The following is a 24,887-nucleotide window of genomic DNA, read 5'->3' as shown; positions in this document are numbered from 1 at the left end:
ATGTGACCACAAAGCTGAATAATTTCCCCAGATGCAAAGTCTTTAAACTAAAGTATAAATAATTCTTCCATCCGTTATAAGAATTACCCAGTGGATTAATGATGATAGTCAGATAGACTACTTATGCATGTACATACGTACGTACTCCTTACATTGTATCTAGTTAGTCAAAGAGTTAGTTAAGGATCTGAGCAAAAGTGACCCTGTCGTATCAATTAAATGTCCTGTCTTATATCTCAGAGATGAAAGTGAGCAAGTGAATGGAGAGTTGGCCATCAGTTTGACTTGATTTGCAGATTTGCATAAGATGTTTTATGACTTTTGCAGCCATTTATTTGTTGTTTGTTTCTCGCAATCCAAGTTGCACTCGTCGCGAGAGGATACACACATTGGTCCCCCCACATTTCATTAGGCTTAGATTCCACTATTTGCTCGGGTCTCTGCAGTCGCAATAAAAACTGCTATTAAGAAATGTAATGGCTTGTCTTATTTTATTTGGCCCTCTCAGACTTCTTGTCTGCATTCGGAAATTAAGTATGTTGACCACCATTGCGTGCATTTTGCCAATTTCGCACACATCACGGGGTTAACCTCAAACTGCATGGGATTAAAAGGGGACATGTTAAATAACAGTGCTTTATTGTGGCCTGGTCAAGAGTTTTATTTGGGTAGGTCATATTCTTATTTGCTTCATTTTTATTGCGGATTTATTTCAATATTTTGCACAAAAGTATTAAATCTCGCAGAAATTTGTACTGCCATAATTTTGTTTGAGGATTTACTCTAACAACCATTTTTGCGATTTTCTCAATTTGGGATTTGCATACGATTTATTTCACAGTGAACGAACGGGTGCGACTTATCAATGAACGATCCTGTGATGAAATAACTCAAGTGTGTGGATTTATTGAGTTATAATTGGTGGAAATATTAGGCATGGTCCCGTTGCGTGAGGATTTTATTGGACCAATTGAATGAACGAGTAATACAGGTTAAATCAACTTTGTGGCACGTAGTACGTACGAGGCATGGACACAGATCGGGTTAAATTGTCAAACAACAGCGAAATAAAAAATCGCACTGTTATGTAAAATCTGAATCAAAATTAATCCTGGATTTAAATATACGATGCGATAACATCCAGTGAGATATGCTTATATTATCGAATAATCGAAAAGAGATAAATGACGCTTGAGCCAATCATTATATATTGATTGGCATTATTCGCGTTTACTTCAAAGGTCAACTAGATTTAGAGCACAAAAGTATTATCGTATTCATCAAGTGGTTAACGTATAAATGGAAAAGTTTTTGCTGTTTTAAATTACACTTCGCTCACGAAAAGTTCATGAAATTATTCTCAAATGAGTCTCTAAGAAGTGAGATTCTTCCTCTAAATTTAAGGAACAATGTCACCCGTTGCCATTCATGATAGAGGAAAAGGTGGTAGTGGAAAAGTCAATCAATTTTTTTGTCCGAGGAATTGATAAGCACCAAGAAGAACCCGACATGCATACCTGCCTGCCTGCACCTTCAGGTGGCTTCTTGGGGCCTCGCATGTGCTTATGTGTGTACCCTTTGCTTACACTCTGGTTAACTAATTTGAGTTAGTTATTGTGTGAGGGATCAGCAGACCTGGGCACTTTATGTATTAACTTAAGTGGCCATTCCATATCCATCCATCCTCACCGACTGCTGCTGACTAGTTGGCATCTGCTGAGAATTGAATTAGTTTTTCTCAAGGGCTGGCGCTGTGAGATGAATTTCAACAAGCTACTAACTTGCAGTCAACAATCCAACGAACGAACGTCTTCCGATCTACGGCATCCGCTATGTGAAGCTCCTCGTCCTCCATCCGTGGACTGAAATAATCCGAAGATGAGATACGCGCTATCGTCTCTGTAATTTCCTCCACCTTGGAATTCGAATGGTTGAGGTTGGCTGGTGCCATTACCCTGCTGTTTGGCTAACTAACTAACGAGTTAAACGGAACGGAAAGTGAGGAGGGGATGACGATGATGGTGTTACTTGATTCGACCAGGGAGAAATCATTCACGAATTTGGAGAAAATGGATGAGAAAATAAATGCACTTCAATTTCACGACGGCGGGTTGACGACAGACAATTCTCTCAAGTCGATAATTATTTTTGTACAAAAACTAGACACGGCCTGCATAAATATTACGCTTGGGAAATTAAAAGCCTTAAGAACACAGATTCTGAATGGTCCTTGAAGAAAATTGTTGAGAAACATGAATAATTGACGTATAGGAGAGATAAACGCGCCTTGAGATTTTGGGTGCTCGTTGCCAACAGATAACGTAACGAGGAGGGATAAACGCGCATATAAAACGCTGACTCGGCTTTTTAGGTTTGGAAAAGTGGAAATTTGTAGGAACAATTGATTGCTAAGTAGACACTGTCGCACCATCAGTGACTCGGCTTTTCTTTTATGACAAATGGTGTGCTTCTCCACACTCTCTCCAAATCATTTGTCCCTTTCATTCGGCCCAATATCCCACCGACCGACCTGATCATATCTGATACATCTCTCTGGAACAATCCACCTGTCAAATCATATTTTCTGATAAATCCAACAACAACTCGACCATAAAGTCAGGCAGTCAATAATATCTTCTTTTTGCCTACCGGCAGAAGACCCAATAATCGACCATCCATCCCTCCGATGTGATGCTGATATGAAGAGAAGGACAACTATCGGTGAAATTTACCGTGTACCATTTAGGATGATTCCTCTGTTTTAAATTGGAGATATTCTTCTAAAACGATGATTAATTTGGTAGAATTTTATTTAAGAAATTGCACAAAGTATAAATTTACTCGTAAAGTCCATGTAATTCTGTAACCTTTCATGCTTTAACTCTCTTAGCTGATATAACTGTCGACACTTTGATGGAAAAGATGTTTGTGTGCGTCGGTACCTTGTGAAGATTGAATTGGATCGAATGTCATCGTGCGTTGGTGGTGGTTTGGTGTTCAATTTGAGTGATGAATTGCAAGGCGGGGGGACCGGAAACTCAAGGGCATTGTTGTCGTTGTCCAGAACTTCTACACAATCCATATTCATCCATTGTGTGTCTCCATGTCTTTGTAGAACCAATGGAAAAGACGCATTGCACAACACAATGGGAAATTTTTCCCAGATATTTTAGCCAAGCACAGTTACTTAGTCAAGAAGACTTGAAAGAAGTAAGTGAACTGAGGCCCACTCCTGCCACAGTAAAGTAAAGTGCTGAACATGGCTGCTTGAATATATTTTGTATTGTTCATTTGTAAAATACCAGTTTTCAGTAAATTTTTCCACGACAATTTTGGATATTTTTTTTTACAAAATTTATAACAATTTATAATTTACATGGATTTTACTGCGGACGAAGACTAGTAAGTCGGGGCGATAGGAAATGGTGATATTTTTTTAATGCAGCCCAATCTTGAACTGCATAGGACGATGTCCAAGGAGAGGAAAAGATATCTCACTTAGAGAATCCGTGGACAATGGCGTAGATAAACAGCAATTCCTCCCGAGTCAAAATGGACTTTTATGTAGAAGAAGTAGAAGAATGTGGAATGGACATTGTTGCTTTTCTTTGATGCTACCAACTTACTTAGGTGAAGCAGTAGCTTCTCGTGTACTTCTTCCTGGTGGTTGTTCCAGTGATCCCATGCCACACACCTCCCTCCACCACTTTTTCCTTTGTGGTCCTTGTGAGATCTCATTGGTGATGTTTAACTAGTCCCACATTCACTCCTTTGACAATTCAACTTATTGTGCGTACCTCTTCTCCTTCATACTACCAAAAGTCCTCCATTCATGCCCTGGATATCTTCTTAACCTTGAGTCCACCAATCTGAAAAGAACGTCTTAATTGGCCATAACTAAAAGAAAGATGTGACTTCTCCTCGTCGTCGTCGAAGAAGAAGCTGTTGTAGGACCCTCCTCGCCATCAACTCCTTTCTCTCTCCGAAAAGGTTAGGACAATGTGGAGGAATTTACGAGTCACAAAATGCCTCAATCACGAGCACAAACTTTGGAAATTTTCATAATGGAATAATACCTCGTTTCGTTTCGCTCTGCTCCCCATATTGTCCGCATCATCATTTGACCAACCCCACCGTGTATTTTTGCTCAATTGAGAAATAATCATGAAACCCAATAATTTCATGCATGATCTGATTACGTCAAAGCCAACTAACCACAAAAAAATCTATTCTAACAATAACTATGAAAATTATGTACACGACATCCAAATTTTGTGGCGTTCACGATATTATTTTTATAATTCGTGTCCAAACGAGAAGGTTTTCCAGAGAAATTTCTGAAATGTCGTAGGCAGTAATGTAACACGTTAATGGGACAGGAGATTGGGAAAACTTGCTCTTTTTGTGTGCATATGTAGCACTGCAGTGTGAGCGGCTACCTCGTTCAGAGTCTCAAACATTGTTAAGCAGACAATAGCATGGCTTCAAAGTTGTTTCTGGAGAGATAAAAGTCTTTGTGTTATCAAGGAGTCGGCTCTCACCTTCTCATCCCCCTCCGTCCGTTGCTGCCTTGTTGGCTCGCCCACGAAGGGAGAAGAGAGACGAAGGGCTGCTGATTTTGACCATGGTCAACTTCCCAGGAACTTTAGCTACGTTGATAATTTATACTATTTTTAACCATTTGTTTGGTTTGTGACCCGACGGAGAGATGCGTATTTACGGTAGTTCCATGAATTCTGCTCAAATGAAATCGAAATTTTCATTCAAATTTTCAGTAAAATGCGCAAAAATGTTTCCAAGTACTTGAATTTTTAATATTAACGGCCAAATGTTGGATAAGTAAATTCTTCCAAGAATATGCTAAAATAGTATTTTCGTCTCAACTTCAAAAATGAAAGTGTACAAGGGAAGAACGGAGCAGTATTCGTACAGAAATGGTCGTATCCTAGTTTTGGAATCTATAGACGGATCTATAGTTCTCAATGTCCAACATAAAAGCAACAGTCTTAATCTCTGTCTCTTGCTTCTTGATGTTCCTTCCGTTCGCTCCTGATTTATATGTCTGCCTGGCATCCTTAAACGGATCTTTTCGACTGGTGGTGGTGGTTGCGGTGTGCGGTCTATACATAGTTTAAGGGTGTGCTCAAGGGTCTAGGTGATGCTCCCTACTCTGCTGTTTCCACCTATCCACCCCTTTATTAAACTCAAGTACCTATCAATTAATTAATCTACTTTTTATATGTCAAATACTCAAATCCAAAGTTGCGTTGATACTTTTTAACCAACTCTTAACGTTTTCAACGCTCGTTGTTAATGGGAAACGCATATTTACGAAGGAATGAGGCATATAAATTAACACTTATTGAGCCCTTGCCTCTACAAAATAATAAGATTTGATTAAATTTTGAATGTTACTAAGTTAAATATAGGTACAAAATTCTTGAGCCGAGTCTGTCTGTGGTCCAGTTCGTGTTGACGCTGGTGGGAAATTTCATTCATATGTAGGCTGGAAGTTAAGAGGTGAAATAGGTGTCCCACTCTGCCCAGTTCTGAAGAAACCTGTAAAATTTATATGATTATTTGCTCAGAGTTTTTTGCTTGTAAATGTAAAGAATGTGAGAGGAAAGTCTTTAAAAGAGTTGTTAACTGGGAAGGACTCACTCCAGAAGTCATTTGACATGACTTTGATGTCTCCCTCAAGTACCCAACCAAAGCCCTTGACAAACACAAATACCAAATGATCATTTTTATTACTGACATGAATGCATGTGTCCACTCAATAATAGCTCCGTGCATACACATGTGTGCATAAAGACAGGAAAGCCATTTAGCTGGTCTGCCTGCTTTCCCTGCCTCAGACGAAGGAGGGACACACTAAAATTACTTCCCTTTCAAAGTCGGGATTTTTTTTATTAAGTTCTACAAGTCCTCAGATTTGAAAAAAACCTTCATATTCGAATGTTACGCAGGTTCCACAAATACACAGTTCATGAATATTCGTTATTTATATCTGTGCAATAGAGTTGAACGTTTAATGAGTTTTAAAAGACTGCCAACATTACATATTTCTACACACTTTTGACCAAATTATTCTATAAATTCTTGAAACTAACGTTCACCTCTTATTACTTATCATTCATTCGTTTGCTCATTCATGGTTGAACTTGTTTGAGTTTCCTGACGAATGCCTATGCGTAGGCCCATCTTTGTTGTCCCATGTGTAGAAATCTGTCCTACGGGTTCAAACCTGGTCGTGGGCATTATTTCAGAAGGGCAACAAAAAATGAGGCAAAATGTCCTCCTCATTATTGATCGCCTCGTATGATGAAGTGGAGAAGACAAAGGACAACAGGAGTCGACAGAATGGGGGACCGCAAGCAGTTAGTTCATATTACTTATAAAAATGAGATAAATGTGGACCACCAGCGTGATGAGTAATCAAACTCTCTGTAAAGTGAAGAGCCTGCCACACCGTCAACCTACTATCTATCGCCGAATTACAAAGGGCGACATGCAGACATCCTTTCTCCCTCTCAGCTTATCCATAATCAACCTTCCTCGTTTGTTTGAGGAGCCAGCTAACAACGCTTATTTCTGGTGGACGAGTTTCGTCACAAGTAGGAAATACATACATATGGTGGACGAAATACGAAAAGAAATCGTAGAAAGAGACGCGATTGACGCGAGGAGGCATCAATCCCAAAAATCATTACAGATCGAGATCGTCCTCCTCTTCCTCCGTCACACTTTTCACGTTGATCTGTCTGGCGTAGGATTAGAGATTTGCGTAATGCCGTCAATTTATTTTTTAATTTTTTCTCAAAGCAAAGCAAGAAATGTTGAGTAATTTAGAAGAGATGAGTTGTTTGTTGGTTGGCTAAAGTCAACTGTTGCCATTTAGCAGTCTTGTTGTCATATCGTGAGGATCGAGCAAATGCATTAATTAGCAACAAGTCACAGATTCAGGTCTGCACTGCAGGAGAGACAATTATTCCTCGTCGGTCGTCTCTTTCGCGAAGTAACCTTAACGTCTGAAGCTCATCTATCTGGAATGGAACAAGATTTACTGACTTATTAACTAACGGCGAGAATCCACTTATTTCGTTAGTGGGACAATTGTCGTTAATTATCGAGATCGCTATAGTACACTTATGCAAACACAATTACTTAAGTGGACAACGGGATGGGTGAAGTCTCCTCAATTTTGACTGCGAATTTGCATCCAATCGTCGTGCTACTCTTGATCGTTCTCTCTCTGCGTGTGTGTTCGCAACTCTACTGGCGTTGAATTCGCGACATTTTTTATGCAAATTAAAGTGGCCAAGTCAGTTTTGGACAGTCGGGAGTCTTTATTACAAATTACAACATAGTTTGAATGAAAACCTTTGACATTATTTCTGGTCTGTCTGATCCTTTGTAAAAGCGATGCACAGGCAGATCCCATACGATCATTTTGCTCCTTCTGTCAGGGAAGGCGACATTTCATTCCGTTTGATTTTTAAGGTGTGTCAATGACTCATACAACAAGACATTGATGCTTCCACAGGTGTTGCTAATATTATTTCAAGACAAATTGCCACAATTTATATAATTCCTTCAAGTTTACTTTAGATATAGACCGCACAGAGCGGTCAAGTATAGATCGCTCTGTGTGAATATTTCCATTGGTCACGAGATCAGTTATGGCAACACTGGTCACGTCGGCGAAATCATGGCGGCGCGGTGTCAGTCAGCTTTCTTGCTAAAAAAAATGTTTCGTGGCCTGAAAACTAATCGTGTTGTCCCCAAATCACAATGTTTGTCACTGCGTTGCTGCTTGTCAGTTTATTTATGCCAATTAGAAGATTGAGAGCACAAAGGTCTATAAAATTACATACATTGACAAAATAATATGTAGCATGATTAAATCTGCATAGCCAAAAATAAAAATGTGAAAACAACATGCAGTTTATCAAATCAGATTAAGCTATGCAAATTAGACAGCTATACTCCATCATAACAATTTAACTTTGCTTAAAATTAGTCGCTGCATTTACATTCAGGTTTTTTCGCTCTCATTTCAAAATGCTTGGTCATTTATAAAATTGTGGAGAATAGGATAAACTTAATAGATAATGATATGCAAAATTAATGTATGTTCATCTCTGCTGTCAATGAGACAAAACCAGAAAAACTGATACTAATTCATATTCTATATATGGTTTAACATGCACCACCACGAATAACAACTTGACATTCAGTTCTGACTGATTTCTACCAAACTTACATAAATTTACGTACTAGCAATTAATTGTAATTTACTATACAACCGTATACCTTGATTTATTTGATGATTTTAACGGATTACATTTAAATATTTAGTTGCTAAATGTTGCATGTGAAATTACAACTTTACCAGTCAACTTTGTATGAAGGCCAGTGGAAAAGTTGACTTTGCAGAATTCACAGACTGATTAATTGATAAGACAAATTGAAGTTGTCTTGTGTTACCGGCTTTCTTACTTTTCTACCAGAATTTGGTCGTCATTTCGTCAAATGATGATCATTCAACAAGGATTCTTCACTAATTCACTTACGCAACAAGCTTTACCTGCAACCTACCTAAATACATGCATATGTACATATCTACGTGTTTATTATCAATTATTATTTCATTGCGGGACATGATTGAAAAAAAAACTCTGATTCCTGAATTAACTGGACACTACATGGTTGTTTAGCTTGTTTTGTGATGTCGTTGTTTGGTCGTCAAATGTAGCAACTTATTTACTTCTGCTAGAGCTATAACATGTAGGAAGACAGATTAATCAATCTTCAAGGATTCGACATTTTATCAATTCAATCTACACATTTGTCAATATTGCATTTATTGAAGTGTAAATGTACAAAATCACATCAAGGTAAATACATTAATGACTAAAACAAAAGGGAACATGGATTTCTACCTGTTTCGATCCTTCATCCTCGTCATCAGCAGGATCACTTACTTCGCTATGTTGTAGGTCTTGAACCATTATGCATAATATCTTCAAATCTTGTGATGATCAGGTTACCTAGTTTTTCAACAAATCATCATCTCTTGGTTTGTCAGGCTGTACATTGATCAACGGTTGACCGTACTTATAAATTTATCAGGTGTTCAGCAAATTAATATATATTGCTCTTTTAATGACTTTAGCACGTTCTTCTACCTTTGTTTTGAGAGATCTTGAAGATAAGATTGGGGAATGCACAGGTGGGTCGAGTCAATTCTGCATAACTTGCAAATAGTGGAAAAGCCAAATATTAGCAAAAAATTTGCCATTTTTATGAAATGTTTATTGCTTACCTGCAGACGTCAGTGTGAGTATTCATAGTATCGTTAAATTGGAGTCCAAATGACTTTTTGTCATCATAAAAGAATCGAGACAATAGTTGGGTCGTCATTTGCTTACAAATTTTAGGTAGCAATTTTCGATTGTCTAATAATTTCCAAAATTTTATTACCACTCAATTTATGAATTTCATCTTAGGTAGTTTTGGCTATTTTGAGAACCAGATTCTTTTGTTTAAATTTATTAGGGTGTCCCAACTTTGTAAAAAAAATCGCTTTTTCCGCTCACGATTTTTTCGCTCTTTTTGTAAACCGCACTGCGCATGCGATTCCGATCTTTTTTCCGCTTTTTCTGCTCAAAAATAAAATCTACTTTAAGATGATTTTTTCGCTCTTTTTACTACTTTGAGTGAAAAATCAGTCTCTCAGAGACATGTTTAAGGGGACATCGCCCGATTTTGATGCCCTATGGAATATATTGCAATATCAGGTGAGTGTATGAAAAGTGAGGGAGGATTTTATTCCATTGCCCCACCTGCGCCCGCCACACCCCCTGAAAAGCATTGCAACCACTAAAACTACCGCATTCAAACCTTTGCCAAAAATCCTATTTTCATCCCATTTTGGTAATTTTTGGATTTTCATGATCTTAGATAGTTGTTTCATCATATCCAACATCGAGCAAATGTAAATTTTAAAAGAAACTCGAAAGTTTCCTGACCACCCATTCTCTGCTCCTGAGTATTCAAGCGATAAAAAATCGGGACAGTCAAGTATTGAGCGAAAAAAGCGGATTTCAGATTTTTTAGCTTTTCGCTTTTTTAGATCTTTTTTACAAACTTGGGAGACCCTATTGTTTCATATTTCTGCAAATTATCATCGAACGTGAGTAATGGAGACGGGAAGACAGATTGATGGTATAATTGGTCAATTAAATTCATCGTTTTGATGGTACCACCAGTGTACTCAACACCGCTGGCAATTAACCACTCTGACTTTTGGCACCACATCACCAATTTTTTAATTGATGAGCAAAGATCGAATACTATAATTTAATGGACAGGTTAGGTTGAGTTGGGTTTTTTCTGCTAATCTGTAATTATGGCTCATGTATTCCATAACTTGTGCTGAGAAATTAGCAAACATAGTTCTCCGTAGTAAACGTAGTTTTATAATAATCTAGAAAAAAAACTTGTATCCATCTGTATTTAATACAAATATCTTTAGCGCATGTATTAAAACTTTGCTGATTAGATCTCCCCATTTTTTATGAGGCTTCTCATTTCAGACTTTCCAGATAGCAGCAAACACCATGCTTCTGCATGTGATTCTTTGCTAATTGGATCACATTTAAGGGTTGGCGATGATGATGATGATGATGATACATAGAAACTCAATTTGTGTTGTTGAAAGGGGTAAACAACTTCATTAGGGATTTTGCGTGGCTTTGTTTTGAGGGGTTGGTTGAGTGGTGAGAGCCTCTCTTCACTTCATTGCACATCATTTTGGGTAAATCAGTCGCTGACCTTCTTGTTGGAAATGAATCTATATAGCATCACATCCATCAAGCTTTCCTTGATTTTGGCCGCATCTTCTTATTCCTAATGGAATATGAGCCTTATTGTTTCATAATACCGAGTCTCCGGCGTGTGGTACTAATGACTATTTTTCTTTCCGCACTACTACACACCACTGATGGTCATCAGCAGATAGATATTAATGGCTTGTGCACCCTGGACTAACAGGGGGTAGAACATACACCCACATATGCACACACAGCCAAATTAATACTTCCTCAAAGTTAATTTCTTTATTTTCAATAGTGACGATGAGACTGTAACAATTTTGTGCAAAATTGTGCGCTTGAAAAAATTGAATAGCATCTGTTTTACACTAATTTACTGATAGTTGCTACCAAACCCCATGTTCGAACGTAGTAAAAACCATGAGCGAGCTGAGATGATGACACGACCTCACCCAGCGTATTTATGATCAATGATGGTGATCTATGGTTTCCAGAATTATGGACTAAACTCCAATTTTCTCTGCGCCACCCATTCACCTTCGGACCCACTTGCTTCATAGGTTTGAAGGAAATTGAAATAACAGTTAGAATTTACGCTGCAACTGCCCGACACTCGAGATAATTTGATGTCTTAATTCAGTCCCTGGCTTAAGTCAGAGACGTCTCTGGCACAAGCTTTAATTAGTATTTAGACCTCACTTTCGAGTAAGCAACCGGATGGTGTATGTATTTATCTAGTCAAGGAGCTTAAATTTAGCCACTTGTGTAGTTGGTTGAGCAATTAATTTGCGGGTTCCTTTTCAAGAATTTTTGTGTGGGCCTTGTCCAGTCGTTATTTTAACCCAAAATAGTACAAACTTGAGATATTTGAGAATTTTTTGTATTTTCTCCAAAATTATTTAATTTGAGCCAACAACTGACTAATTATACGGTGAAATGTTAGAAACTTGTGGGTGCCAGCCACAAGAATGATGATGCTCTCGAATGTGGCAATTAAGAGTCAATGATGTCTGATAATACGTTGTAAAAGAGCAGTAAAAAGACCAAAATAATATAACGTGCATTAGCTTAGTTTCCCTCTTCTGTTATTTTTTAAAAGTTTCTCAGTGGCCAGCAAATCTCCAAAAATATAGATTTTTACCTCAAATTCCTTTACAACATGTCCCTTCAGCCACAATATTTTTTTTAAATTTAAATTTACTGCTAACCACAAAAATGGTAGTGGCAGTACCTTTAATAACAGGGGAGAAGGCAGTTGATTAAATGCAGCATTTATTACAACTTTTTAGAGACAGTTGGACATCCCAGGTTTCTTAAAATGTGTACTTAAGGGAAGGATCTGTTGTGGTGCGTTACTTTATTTATGAGACTCCGTTAATCTTCATCTCAATCTAGGATCTGCTTTTCCATTTCTGGAGTAGACGTCTCTATTTAGGCCTCCGACCAACTAACAGCCCAACCACCTCCTCCTCTATGTAGATGTTCCTCTCCCATGTCCAAATAAATCCTCAATCTCCCTCAATTCATCTTTGTTTTCTCTTTCAACTCCAAAATTTCCCTGAATTTGTCATGCTTCAGATTTTTGATGCATTGTTGTCCTGAGTTTATTTGATGGCTGGTAGTGAGGATTATTACAAGTCCAACTTATGCAAATCAACTCGAAGCTTGTTTGCAAAGAAGAATAAGAAGAGACCACGACGACGACGACGGCAGACTGACGCTGACGCTCTTCCAGCCAGCCAGCAACAACAACAGCTATCATCACATTGTCTTGCATATGCATCGAGGATAATCAGCTTACTTAACACAAACAGGGTTCTTCCTGCACATGAATTGGATCAATTCAAATTATTTTTTACCTTATTACTTGAGCTTAAAGTATCCAGCCATCCGTCAGTCTTATTATTCATTCTGTGGGGATTTGAGCATGGAAAAATTATTTACAAGGGTACGGATACGGATGCAACAGCGGTTTAAAAAAATTAAAACTAGTGGAGAGAGACTGGTGATAAAGAAAGTGAAAAAAAATCCAATTTGGACCTTTAGTACATAATCACCTCAAATATTTGTTATGGTTTGTGGACGTAGTGCAGAAAACAAATTATAAATCCCACTTAAGGGCGACTCTACATGATTTCCGTTGTATATGCAATTATCGCAACTATAATTTTACAGGTACAGAGGAAACATTCGCCAAACCAATGAGTGTGCCTGAACAGGAAAGGAAAAATACTTTGATTTATTGAATGATTGAAGCAGAAATTTGTATTTGGTTACATATTTGATGAACGGTTCAGCTTTCATTCAATTTTCTATCATAATCTTGTTACACGTCGAGGCCCATCCTCACAGAATGAATCGAAATGGATGGGAAAGGGGTGAAATTTGACAAGTTTATTTTGCTGGGTGGAAAGACTATAGTTTATTATTTAGAAAAAGTGGCAATATCATTACCCTCATCAGCCCATTCATTCCTCATCAACACTCTCAGGACCAGGATGTATTCGGGAATAGAACACCTCCGTCCTCATTCAGCGTCCCAATGAATGCGTGATTATTATTAAAAAAGTGTGATGAAAATGGTTTTGAGTTTCAGTGCCCGGTGTGTTGGTTGGTTGGTGGCTTATTGTCTATTGTGTGTTTTGTTACTTTATTAGCCATACAAATACAGATGAAAGGCAGAGGCAATGAGGTGGTGAAAAAGGGTGAGCTGAATGAACCCGCTTTATCACAATAGGAACGAATTAGACGAATAAAATAAGAAATAAAAATGATAAACTAAGTTTTCACAGCCACGAATGTATCAAACTCGAGAGTGGTTATGCATGTACATTTTGGATCAACGGGGTCACTACGATTTTTCTTGGGCTGTAAAACAGCTATAGAATTCTTTTTAAAAGGTGGTCAATTTAATCAAATTAATCTCATCATCATGTGAGTAACCCTCGTAAATCTTTCAGTCACTTTTTTTTACTACTCATCCTCAGTCTGCTTGCAATAATTACTCAATAATTGAGCCTGCCATTAATTTAGGTAAATTGAGTTGCTAGACGAACTGAAATGACTTGATGGTGCAAATAATCTCTGGTGGAATAGGTCTTGATTATTATATTGGAACATAAAAGTGATGGTAATTGGATTAAGTTTTCATGCAATGATTAAAGTCCTGACTCGACTAATGTCTAAAAACACCTCAATCACTGTCTCAAGAATGAGTCATGTGTAAATCTGTTTCCGAGAACACAAACAATATTTTGGATGCTTATGCAACATCGAGTTTATGTAATTGCAAAAGTCTGTTCAAGTTGTTCGAAACATTTCTCATGTTGAATAAGCACATAAAATACACAAGTTGATAGTGAAAATGTGTATAAATTGCCAATGAACGATTAATGCTTCATCGACTGGTCACAAATATTACTCATCATCATCACCCACACATGGATTATTTGGTGTTGAGAGGCAAGCTAACCTTATCAGGTTTGTTGTGCTTCTTAAGAATGACATCATTTCAAGATTACAAGTGCGATACTTGTAACAAATTGGGTGCTGTTGGGCCCTTAATCATACACATGCTGTGTTGTTTTGCACTTCCTTTCCCTGCAGAATTGGTCTCTGCGACAGATAAGGTCATCTTTCCTTCCAGGCTCCTCGTGTGTACCTCTAACACATCCAAATACGGAAGTGGCCCAGTCAGTCGCCGTGCTTCTTATAAAGCTCCTTTAAACCCAACTTCTGATTTAGTAATAAGTGAGAAATCGTAGTTGGCGAAAATGTTCAGATATCGCAGACAGCTTGGAGAGCTCAAGTCGAATAAAATTTGACAATAAATCTTAATTAATTTAATCCGTAAAAAAGTTGCAAGAAGTTGACGTTTGTTTGTTTGCTGGTCCGCATGTGCATAGAAATTGTAGAAAACTACTTGCATACGCTACCAACTTGATATTTAAACTTGTATAGTTACTACTTTCCTTGGTCTCCAATTTGCCACATTTTTTTGTAACCTCAAATAAAATAATTCGTGACTTGAAGTTTAGATTTCAGAACCGACAAAGCCACAGCAACGAGTGTGCAAAGAGACCAATTTCTAGGCGAGGAATGTAATATATTGATATGGAAATTGGCCGAAACAAAGTGTAATTGAAGATCAAAGCTTAGACAGATATACATAGAATCCATATGTGAGGTTGATATTTGGCCGTAAATTTATCGTATCCTTGTGGTGCTTGGAATAGAATGGAGACTGCAAATGATGCAGATTCCACCTAAATTTAATCAAAATCATTCGGCTGATGTCATCCATTTGTGAATGTGACATCTCTCAATCGTCTTAATCCAGCTCCATTGTTCACAAACGTGACAATCTGACCAATAATAATTTGTTGTGCTTGAATAATAATATCATCTGGATTTGCTGGACTTTTCCACTCTTGTTGGTGACGTCGATTAAGCTTATTGTCCGCGAGCGAAGTGGGTGTGCGACTACGCGACTTATGCAACTGGATCATTTTGCCAATCGCAGTCAACTTTTCATTGGAATGTGCTAATCTCGGTCTAAATTCCAACTCCATCCATAACGTGACACTCTCTGAGGCTGCACCGTTGAGCAGTTCGAATCCAGTCAAATTGTCAAGTAAATACAGAAACAGTTAATAAATACGTTGTTAAACATTTGGAATTTCTACCGTAATTTGGAATTTCCTATTAACTACCACCTAATTACACGTGAAATGCGTTATTATTAGCTCTGGTGACTCACTTTACTCGCAGAAACGGTTTTTCAATTAATAACTATTGAATGGTTTGGTTATCAGTGCAAAAATCTCGGTATTGCTTTATGCGTCAGCCTTCCAACATTGAACTTGGTGTGGGACAGGCCGTGTAAATAAATATTTATTGGTTTAATTAGTGATCAAGAATGTCATGTGTGTACCGTAACATGTAGTTTGCCGTATTTTGTGTCTCCGAGCATTTCATTACTGTATGATGAGTAATGATACACAACAAAGGCATGCATGCAAAGTGCCTCCAAATTCCATGTAAAAACTATGCGCACTAATCAACTGAGCAACGTTACTTACGTATTTAAAAAATCCTGCAAGATCGCGTGCCTATAAATTGCATGGGTTTGAATGTGAGATGGTAGTTCTGGTTTATACTTAAACTGGACAACACTGGAAATTGTGGTTACCGTTCGTGGCCTTAAATTTGCGAGAATACTAGAAAACTAGAATTTGTCGGTTTTATGAAAGTGTTTTAAACTTTTAAAAAACCAGTGTTACCAATAATTTCACCCTTCTACATATTTAGTGTTGGTGCTAAATTGGTAAAAAATACTTCACCAAGCTCTTGGTTCTGCATGCAAAAAGCTATAAATCCTATTGTCAGTGTTTCGAAGAATAACGATTATATTGATATGTTAAGAATTTGCATAACAAAATACCTCGACATAGCTCGTCAGTTATTAAAAAGTTCTAGTGTCCTGCTTTTAACTGACTTGCGATTTGACTGCAAAGCAAGTCTGAATCTGTGACTCAATTCAAGTTTATCATTTGCGACTACTTTTCAAAGTGCAAAATTAAGCATATGTTTAAACCGGGATTTCAAGCCGCTGCCTTGATATATTACTGATTGTCTATTTTAAATTTGTAATCCAGTGCTGAATTGTCACCTGAAGAAGGATCGGAGTTGTTCCTCCCTCTCTGACCTTGAACTATGATGAATGATGAAAGCAGCACATGTGGTTCGGATAAGCATTACTGGGCCCCGAACTAAAATTGAGCGCTTCACAAGGTAGTCTCTTACCCAAATATTTTTACATTCCTTAGTAATCACGAGGAAAATTTGTTTGCAACAAGAATCATTTGATCTGTACCCACTGATTGACGTTACGAATTGCACAGGAGTAGGTTCTCCCCACAATAAGACGCATCCTCTGCCTGCATTGTATTAAATTTTTCACAAGATAAGAATTGTGACATTGTGCATCATGCCCTTTGACATGCTTTCAATCAACAACAACGACTTGTAGTTGGCTGCTGTTGCGACGATTGACATTGGCGTGGTGACTGCCTGCCATTGATCTTTGTCAGAGTTGACAGTGTCACGAGTGAACGATGAATGACCACCTTGCATTGGAATTTCTGTGTTTACACTTATTCATTAAGGTTGAGAGATTGTGACTAAATCCTGTTTTTTTACCTTGCAGGTTTCTATTGCTCTGTTTGCATGTGATAATCCTCCTCATGGTAAGTCAAGTTTATTGTCACTCTTATCTCTTCCACAACTACCCGAGTCATCAATGAGGATATTACATATATTAATATACGCATGTACATTGTACACATCCTCCTCATCTATCTCTGTTCCTTCCCATGTCCTGCCAACTAATCATTTTATAAATAAATGCATGCGGAACAACAGCACAAGTTCCACTGACAAGTTTTATTGGTCACCACGAGTGCACTGAACTTGTTGCAAGCGTATATATCACATAGGATTACGGCGGATTTAGGGAAATGACCAAAAACAAAAATATATTTACCTACTTGGCATTCGGCTACATATTTTTATACGTCGGCAATGTATGTATCTCATAAAGGAAGGACTTAGTATGACACGTTCTACACCGTAAAAATGTATTATGTAAGAAGAAGCGGATATCCCATTCGCATAGTCAAAAAGAGAGGACGAGAACAGTTTACTTTTACCAAAGTCAACAACACTCGGGAAGAAAAGAAGTATTAAAGAGTTGACAGAGAAATAAATGGCTCACGCAGGTGAATACGCATTACACGCATAATTACTTACCTACTTAAATAATACTTGAGGAATTAGAGGTAATTGATGCCAACTTCAACATCACACGTACAACGGCGAAAGAAAGGAGTTGCAACTAACTTTAAGAAAACAAATTGAGGAAAAAAACTGTCGGCTCAGAAGAGTAAACTGTAAAAAGTCTTGTGTCGTGTTCATGTAGGGTTTTTGAACATGTACTTCTACTTGAATGTGGGCAAGATCAAGTTAAAAATTGATAAGTCATCCGCCAAGATATTGAACTGACAAACAATTGTAGAATTCTCTTTGATTTTCATCCTAGAAATGGTTTCTTGTGTGTGAAAAATTTATCATTAACTGTAATTACCTGTAATAAATACTTTGTATTTTTAATGATAAATTTTATGGCTAATATTGTAACAGTCGATGAACGTGAAAGGAATGCCTTCTCTGAGTGATTCCTCGCTGTCTCTGACGTCTCCGATGCGGATCAAGGCGTCGGCCAACAGTAACGAGCGGGCCTACCGTCTTTACAACCAGTGTGCCAAGAGGGAAATTCTCATCCAGGACAATAACCGTGTCACAGCCACCGCTACCAATTTCGACGATAAAGGTAAGAACAAGCCCACTAATGTTTTGCATTCTTTACAAGCATTTCCCATGTATAGTGTGAATTATAAATAAATAAACATTGCCAAAAATAAGGGAATGTGGATGAAAATTAGATACACTAAAGATCACCATAAAGCAGATTCATGTTCAAAAGTGTGCTCAGAACTATTATTTACTTGTATTGAGCTCTCTACTCGAATGTTTTAGGGCAGTAGAACTACTTCATTTCAGGCCATGAAAAGGAAATCTGGTCGAGATTAGTCCAGATTAGGAGGTATCAGCACAGTGTCCAAATGTTGTGAGATGGGGAGATTGAGGAATTAAGGAAGAATGATCTTGTTCTGGGACGACGGAGGCGAAATTTATTAATGCTCATAAAGTACTCACCGACCAACCAACCATCTACGTACATTTATCCACCAAACTTGGGGCTGTTGGTTTATTTCGCTGTCGGAAAGTATATCTTATCATCCCCTAGTTTTTTTTTAGCTTATGTAACTTTCACGCATAGACCTGAAATAGGTTGGATTAGCCGTGTTATCTTTTCCTTTGTGTAAAAATGGTCCCTGAAATTTAAAACTTTCATTTTCATCCTTTAATCCTTTTGTTCATCCCGAAAGCTGATTTTAATCAGAAAAACAGCTTCTCATCAAGCTACATATAATTGTTATTCGAGTGTTACGCATTTCTTCTGTTCTGCACTGATAAATATTTGTTTAATAGAATTTAGTTTCAAATTCCCAGTACAGGTGAACTTGCCGAGTTTCATGAAATATGGTATTGATTTACATAAATCCATTTTCTAGATAGCGTTATCCACCAGATTTCATCTCACGATGGCACTGATTTAGCTAATCAAGTGAAGTGCTAGCAGTTCATCGGATTTAGTTTCATAATTTTTAAATAAAAATAGTTTAATATAATTTCTTGTCAGTGATCAATCACTCTTCAAACGCTACGAGTTGCATGAATTGTTTGTGTAGGGACTAATTTAACTACTCTTATCAACTGACGAAATAAACTCTTCCAAGTGTCATCATTAGTCACAAAAAAAACACGTATTTAGATAACCTAATAATAATATAAGCTACACACCCCCATTAAACTCAGAGCCCTCTGTGATTTATAAATATTAAAAATTAATTTAAATCAGAGGATGTTTAACAATTAACGGAAAGCAGCTTTTCTAAGAATTCTACGCTCAAACAGATAATGACATATCATTTTTAATGTTTGTCAGAGATTAAATAAGATTATACTGGTGAGAATTTTGCATCCACACAAATCCTTACCATACTTATCAAGAATAAATCCCATCAATATTTGAGTGCGTATGTTGTGTTGTAATTAGCATACAGCTATCACGGGGTCATATTCATCAAGGGTCGTACAACTTATCGAACGACTACGACCACTATCTGTCCACTATCTATTACTGGACCAACAATTGTTGATTGATGTTGCTACCCCTGCTACGTGCTGAACTATGGACGGACGTATGTGCATAAATTAAACGCAAAACACAGTTGGTAGCACATTCGTTGTATTCTTGTGAAGCTGAACAGACGTCAGCAATGAACTTGAAATTCTTTAAACAGACAAGCGTGCATTTATTTTCGATAAGTCCACATGAGCCTGGATGTGAATGAATGGTCAGCCAAATACAACTACCTTTATCCAGTACAAACATTGGAACATTGGATTGTAAAAATAATAATTATTGTCTCCACGTCAAGTGTCAGGCGTTCAAGTGTTGTGTGCATAATCCACGCTGGCGTGTAATACGCGCAATTTAATTTAAACCAAAGTTGGCAAAACCTGGTTAACAACAAGCGATATAGTTCATCCGGCGCACACGTTCAGAGTTATCTGGAAAATTGGCAGGAGCCAATAAGTCAATAAAAATAATATCAATATCGTTGACTTTGAGGCAACTGAATGTCGAGGTCCAGCTATCTAAAGCCAGACACTTCCGTATGCATGGCAAAGGTTGTTTGCTAAACAATGAGTTGGTGATCATGAAATTTATTTGATTTGTCATTCGAATAACAAAACGATAACAAATCATTTATGGACTTTTCCATTTTTTTCGTACGTCCTAAAACATGTGTGCATCCTGATTCATAATGCACAGTACCACCTCTGCCAGATATGGATACATAAGCGACTTATGCGTTACTACTTGGAATAGTGCAACAGATTGATTGAAATGCACTCTTACCTCAATCCAGATATGCATGAGAAGATTTATGTTTTGAAATTTTGCATGGTATCGTCAATGATGACAAATTAACGTTGCATTGTAGTTTGTAGTGGCCATCTATGCATCGCTGTAAAATATTAGCATAAAAGGGCTCACCAAAAAATACACTGCACATTTTACATGCATTGGTGAACAAGTTCTTGGCACAATTATTTCAAATATATGCATTTGTGTGCTTGCTCAAGCTGACAACTCACGTTATCAATCCAACCTACAAATCACTTTATGCAAATAGTGTCACTTTGAGAACAATTTGTCATTCTGAATCTAAATCTGACACTCAGGGTATTCCGACCTGGGTTTTAATGGGTTGGGTTTTATTGGGTTTTAATGGGTTTTAATGGGTTGTAAATGAATAAAACCCACTGGGTTTTACCATGTTAAGTGGGTTTTATTTGGGTTTTAATGGGTTTTATTGGGTTTTAATTGAGTTTTACCTTAAAACTACATTCTAAAAGTTAAATACATCTCCTATACGTTAGAAGACGTTATCTCAATTCATTCTAAAGCAGTTTATTTCATTACTATTCTAATATATGAAAATTCGGAACAATTCAATAATTGACTCCATCCTTTAGCATCACAGATTTCAAGTGTTATAAAACAAAAATAATGTCCGAATAGATACAAATTCCTAATTATTTTTGTTAAGTTATTACTTAAAACTAATAAAACCCATTTAAACCCAATAAAACCCATTTAAACCCAATAAAACCCATTAAAACCCATTAAAACCCAAATAAAACCCAATTAACATGGTAAAACCCATTAAAACCCATGGGTTTTATAATTTTTGATTAAAACCCTGGGTTTTTCCGAACCCTGCTGACACTTGCTATTACCCCACCACGTTTACTTAACCTAATGCCCATTTTCATAGTATGCACAAAGCCTTGTATGTAGTACGATTTAAACTTGTAAAGTGAACAACAGTCACTTGTTAACCTGACGAAAATGGTCGACAATGACAATTAGCTCGTCCATTTAACAAATTACTTATCCAAGTAAAATGTTATCATGTCTTAATAATTGTTAACCAGGCGCCTTAACTTTTTTGCTGTGCTTAATTTCTCCTAAGGAGAAACCACGGAAAAGAGTTAATGCGGTTATTAACTCATAAATTATAAATTTTCCTGGAAGGGAACGTGATAAACTTCTGCAAAATATAACATAGATTTTATGATCTGCTGATAAATTATTAGAGAATAAAAATGTTTAGGGCCTGCAGAATTTTAATGTTCATTTGTACCTCAATCAGAAACCTAACATAATCTCTTGATAAGTGCACATGTATGTACATATGTACATTGCTTAAATATTTGTTAATGTATGGCCCATTTTATGAAATAGTTTCTGAGAAGGACTCAGCAACATGCTGTCGGGCAAGTTATTGTAAAAAAAACGAGCAATGTTATTGACCAATTTCCCATCCAGGCAACTTTAATTATGACATTATCTCGTTATTTAAGGGGTATAATCAACCCGTTGTCACATTAATCTTCTTATTGCATTAGTCTGCGTCTGCTTGTTTCTACCTTTGACAGTGGATACAAATTTTAGGAAATAAATTAGCTCGAATGAGATATGAATAACGGATGTTAGTCGATGATGGTCGATTTAATGGCTCAATTATGTACATCTCCATCGCCTGTTATCATCATTTTCTTGCATGCGTTAGCTCCGCGCATATTTGTGGCTGACCAGAATTTTAGAATTTGGTCAGGTTGCAATACCAACGTAATTGGATTACATTTCCATCATCGTACATTTTGTGTCCATACATTATTTTACGTTTGTACATATGTGCATTCTGTACCCTTTATCGTAGGTTAGTTATTTCCCTCGAGTTCCTGTTTTGTGAGAAACCTTCCCCGTCTCATTACTTTCTCTGAGTCGCAGTAATTGCATGGTTTGTGAAGTGAACGAGACAAATTTTATTTATGGATAGATAATTACGAGCAGCCATGTTATTAAGGCTGTCAGGCAGCATTTCCATAATATAAATTTCCAGCCGGATTGAATTCCATCATTTTTGTCAAGGAATAATTACAAAAAAGGCAGCGAGCGAGCGAGAGGAGAAGAAATATCGAATCTGCGTAAATTGTTGTATGTCATCGCTCGCAAGGTTTTTCTCACCAAAGAAAAGCCGACCGACGGTAATGGGTTTGGTTTAAGAGAAAAATTACGATGTAATTAATACTCTCACTTATACGCAGTACGTCCATTCGTACGTTTTCTTCAGACCGACTAAATACTTATTGAAATCTTATATAACTTGATTACCCAGACATGACATACGTATGTTTATTCAGTCATAATTTTCTTAATGTTGACGAGTGTGCTCATAAATATACGTGCTGGATTAGTGCTTAATTTAATCTATTCTGGTCGAGTCACACCTTTATTTGATTTGTTGTCACTGGTTGGATTAAACAACTGTATTGCCAATTGCATCGTACTACTTACTCTTTCCAAGAAATTATACAATTATATAAATAATCAGGCAGACGATTTATGCCTTCATCACCCACCGTCTCTTCTTCTTGGGAACTTTCTTTTCCATTGTTGTGTGAAAGGTGACGTAATTTTGTGTGAATTGTTCTCCCATCAGCATTAATTGTTTGTAAATAGTTGATAAAGTGGAAACAAAACAGAAAGAGCAAATTGTCATTAATAGAAGAAACGAGTAGTACATACGTAGTAGTGTACGTGTAGTATCAGTTGTAGTAATCGTAGTAGTCGTAGTAAATGGCAGTAGTAGTGCACATGCAGTAATTGGACAAAGAAGAATGAACGGGTGATGTAATATTTGTTGTGTTTTAGTGTGAAGAGTTGTTGAACTGACAAAAGATGACTTCATCGTGTTGATATTATTATAATATGACTTTTTTTAGTGCAACCAGGCAGCCACCCAGTCTATACTTGTCGGTCACCGGGTGAGGGTCATTTTGTGATCAAATGGCTGGTGCTGTTGTGGGTGGGTGGCATATAAAATTAAAAGTTCGCCAAATCAAGATTAATACCACTATCATCATTCAACAATTTATGCACACCTACTACAATTGCTTCTTTAAGGGTTGTACAGAAATTGCAGGAGTTTGGAATGATTCTAATTCATGTATTAACTTCAAAATTTCGGCTTTATAAACTCGTCCGTCATTTTCATTTCGGTATTTTTGCCCCACTCTTGTGCGTAATGTGAAGAAGTAAATTTATTTTCAAAGGAATTATGCGTATAAAAAATTTGCATTTTTGGCTTCTTAGATTATTTCTAAGTATAAAAAGAGGGCAAATCAGGGTCCGGGTGCCAAGGGATTTGGGATGCAGTTCGAAACTGTTTGTCATCACGTGTGTGAACGATCCATGCTTCATATGATTTGGAGGATGATCTCATCCTTCTCCTTATCTCTGCGAAGTGTGTGTGGAACATGGACATGCAGACGGACTGTCAGATTTACCAAGCTTTTCAAGTAATGTTCATGTAGAATTTGATCGTACGAGTTTGACATTGTTGTTCTACATGCAAGTAGTAGATGGACAATGAATTAACGAATGACATGGCCTATTTACATGTGTGCATGAGATGCATGTTTGTTTGCACGTGTGTAATTTGCAAAGCTGGAATTAATTACTTTTACTTTTCCCGCATTTGTCCCCTTGTTTATCACCTGCTTTCCTTGATAACTATTTCAATATCAGATATGATAAGGCCCTTAATTTCATATTGCACTGTCATCCACAAGCACATTAGATCACATGCATTATGAAGACGCTTGTCTAATTTCGGAAAAATAAATAAGGTATTTGACGTGATTACTTCCTGTTTCGAGGGTTTTGTGTTCTTTATGATTTTTATTTGATTACTTGAGAAGAACAGATGGAAGATTATTAACAAGGATGCAACACCAGAATGACGGGGATGAGGAGGAGGAGAAGGATGATACCATATCTGTGTATGCTTTCGAGCTGTCAAGCATTCACCTTTCCAGAGGGAAATGTTTTCCTAATTGCATTTCTCACACAGAGAGTAATTAAGATGTTTGCTGGCTTTCATTCAAATAAAAGTTTCTCTAAAGGCTTACACACTGACGGTTGATTATGAAAATGAGAAAATATTTTAAATTCCATGCGCAGAAATTGGTATCCCTCTATTATTTCTCGTTGAGAAAAAAAATATCTGTGATACTGTCTCCAGAAATTGTGTCGTGGCAGATGGAGACTGAAAAGCAGGTGCTTATCATATCAGATGAAATTCAGTGATGCATGATGCCACTGGTGGGTTAACTCCTACCTGTAATTGTATATGAAGATATAGATAACTACTGGACCCCTCTAAATATTTCTCTCTCTGCATCCCCATCGTTTAAGAAAGGGTTAGTTTTCTAAGTAATACGAAG

General features: G+C 37.2%; 1 protein-coding gene across 2 annotated transcripts in view; it reads left to right on the top strand.

Annotated features, from left to right (window-relative positions):
* Positions 1-24,887, top strand: part of LOC110850943 (fibroblast growth factor 18) — a 41,328-nt gene that overhangs the window by 9,519 nt on the left and 6,922 nt on the right. Inside the window, exons 2-4 of one of the 2 annotated variants that reach the window (XM_035852996.1) lie at positions 16,496-16,631; positions 17,047-17,086; positions 18,039-18,228. In XM_035852996.1, coding sequence (XP_035708889.1) covers positions 16,561-16,631; positions 17,047-17,086; positions 18,039-18,228 — 301 coding nt within the window. In that variant the 5' untranslated portion in view covers positions 16,496-16,560. The remainder of the gene's footprint in view (positions 1-16,495; positions 16,632-17,046; positions 17,087-18,038; positions 18,229-24,887) is intronic. The other variant, XM_035852997.1, reaches the window with a different exon arrangement.

This window comes from Folsomia candida, unplaced genomic scaffold (assembly GCF_002217175.1).
Source record: "Folsomia candida strain VU population unplaced genomic scaffold, ASM221717v1 Fcan01_Sc006, whole genome shotgun sequence".
Classification (NCBI taxonomy): Eukaryota; Metazoa; Arthropoda; class Collembola; order Entomobryomorpha; family Isotomidae; genus Folsomia; species Folsomia candida.
Note: the sequence above shows the minus strand (reverse complement) of the source record. Positions and strands in the feature narration are given on the sequence as shown.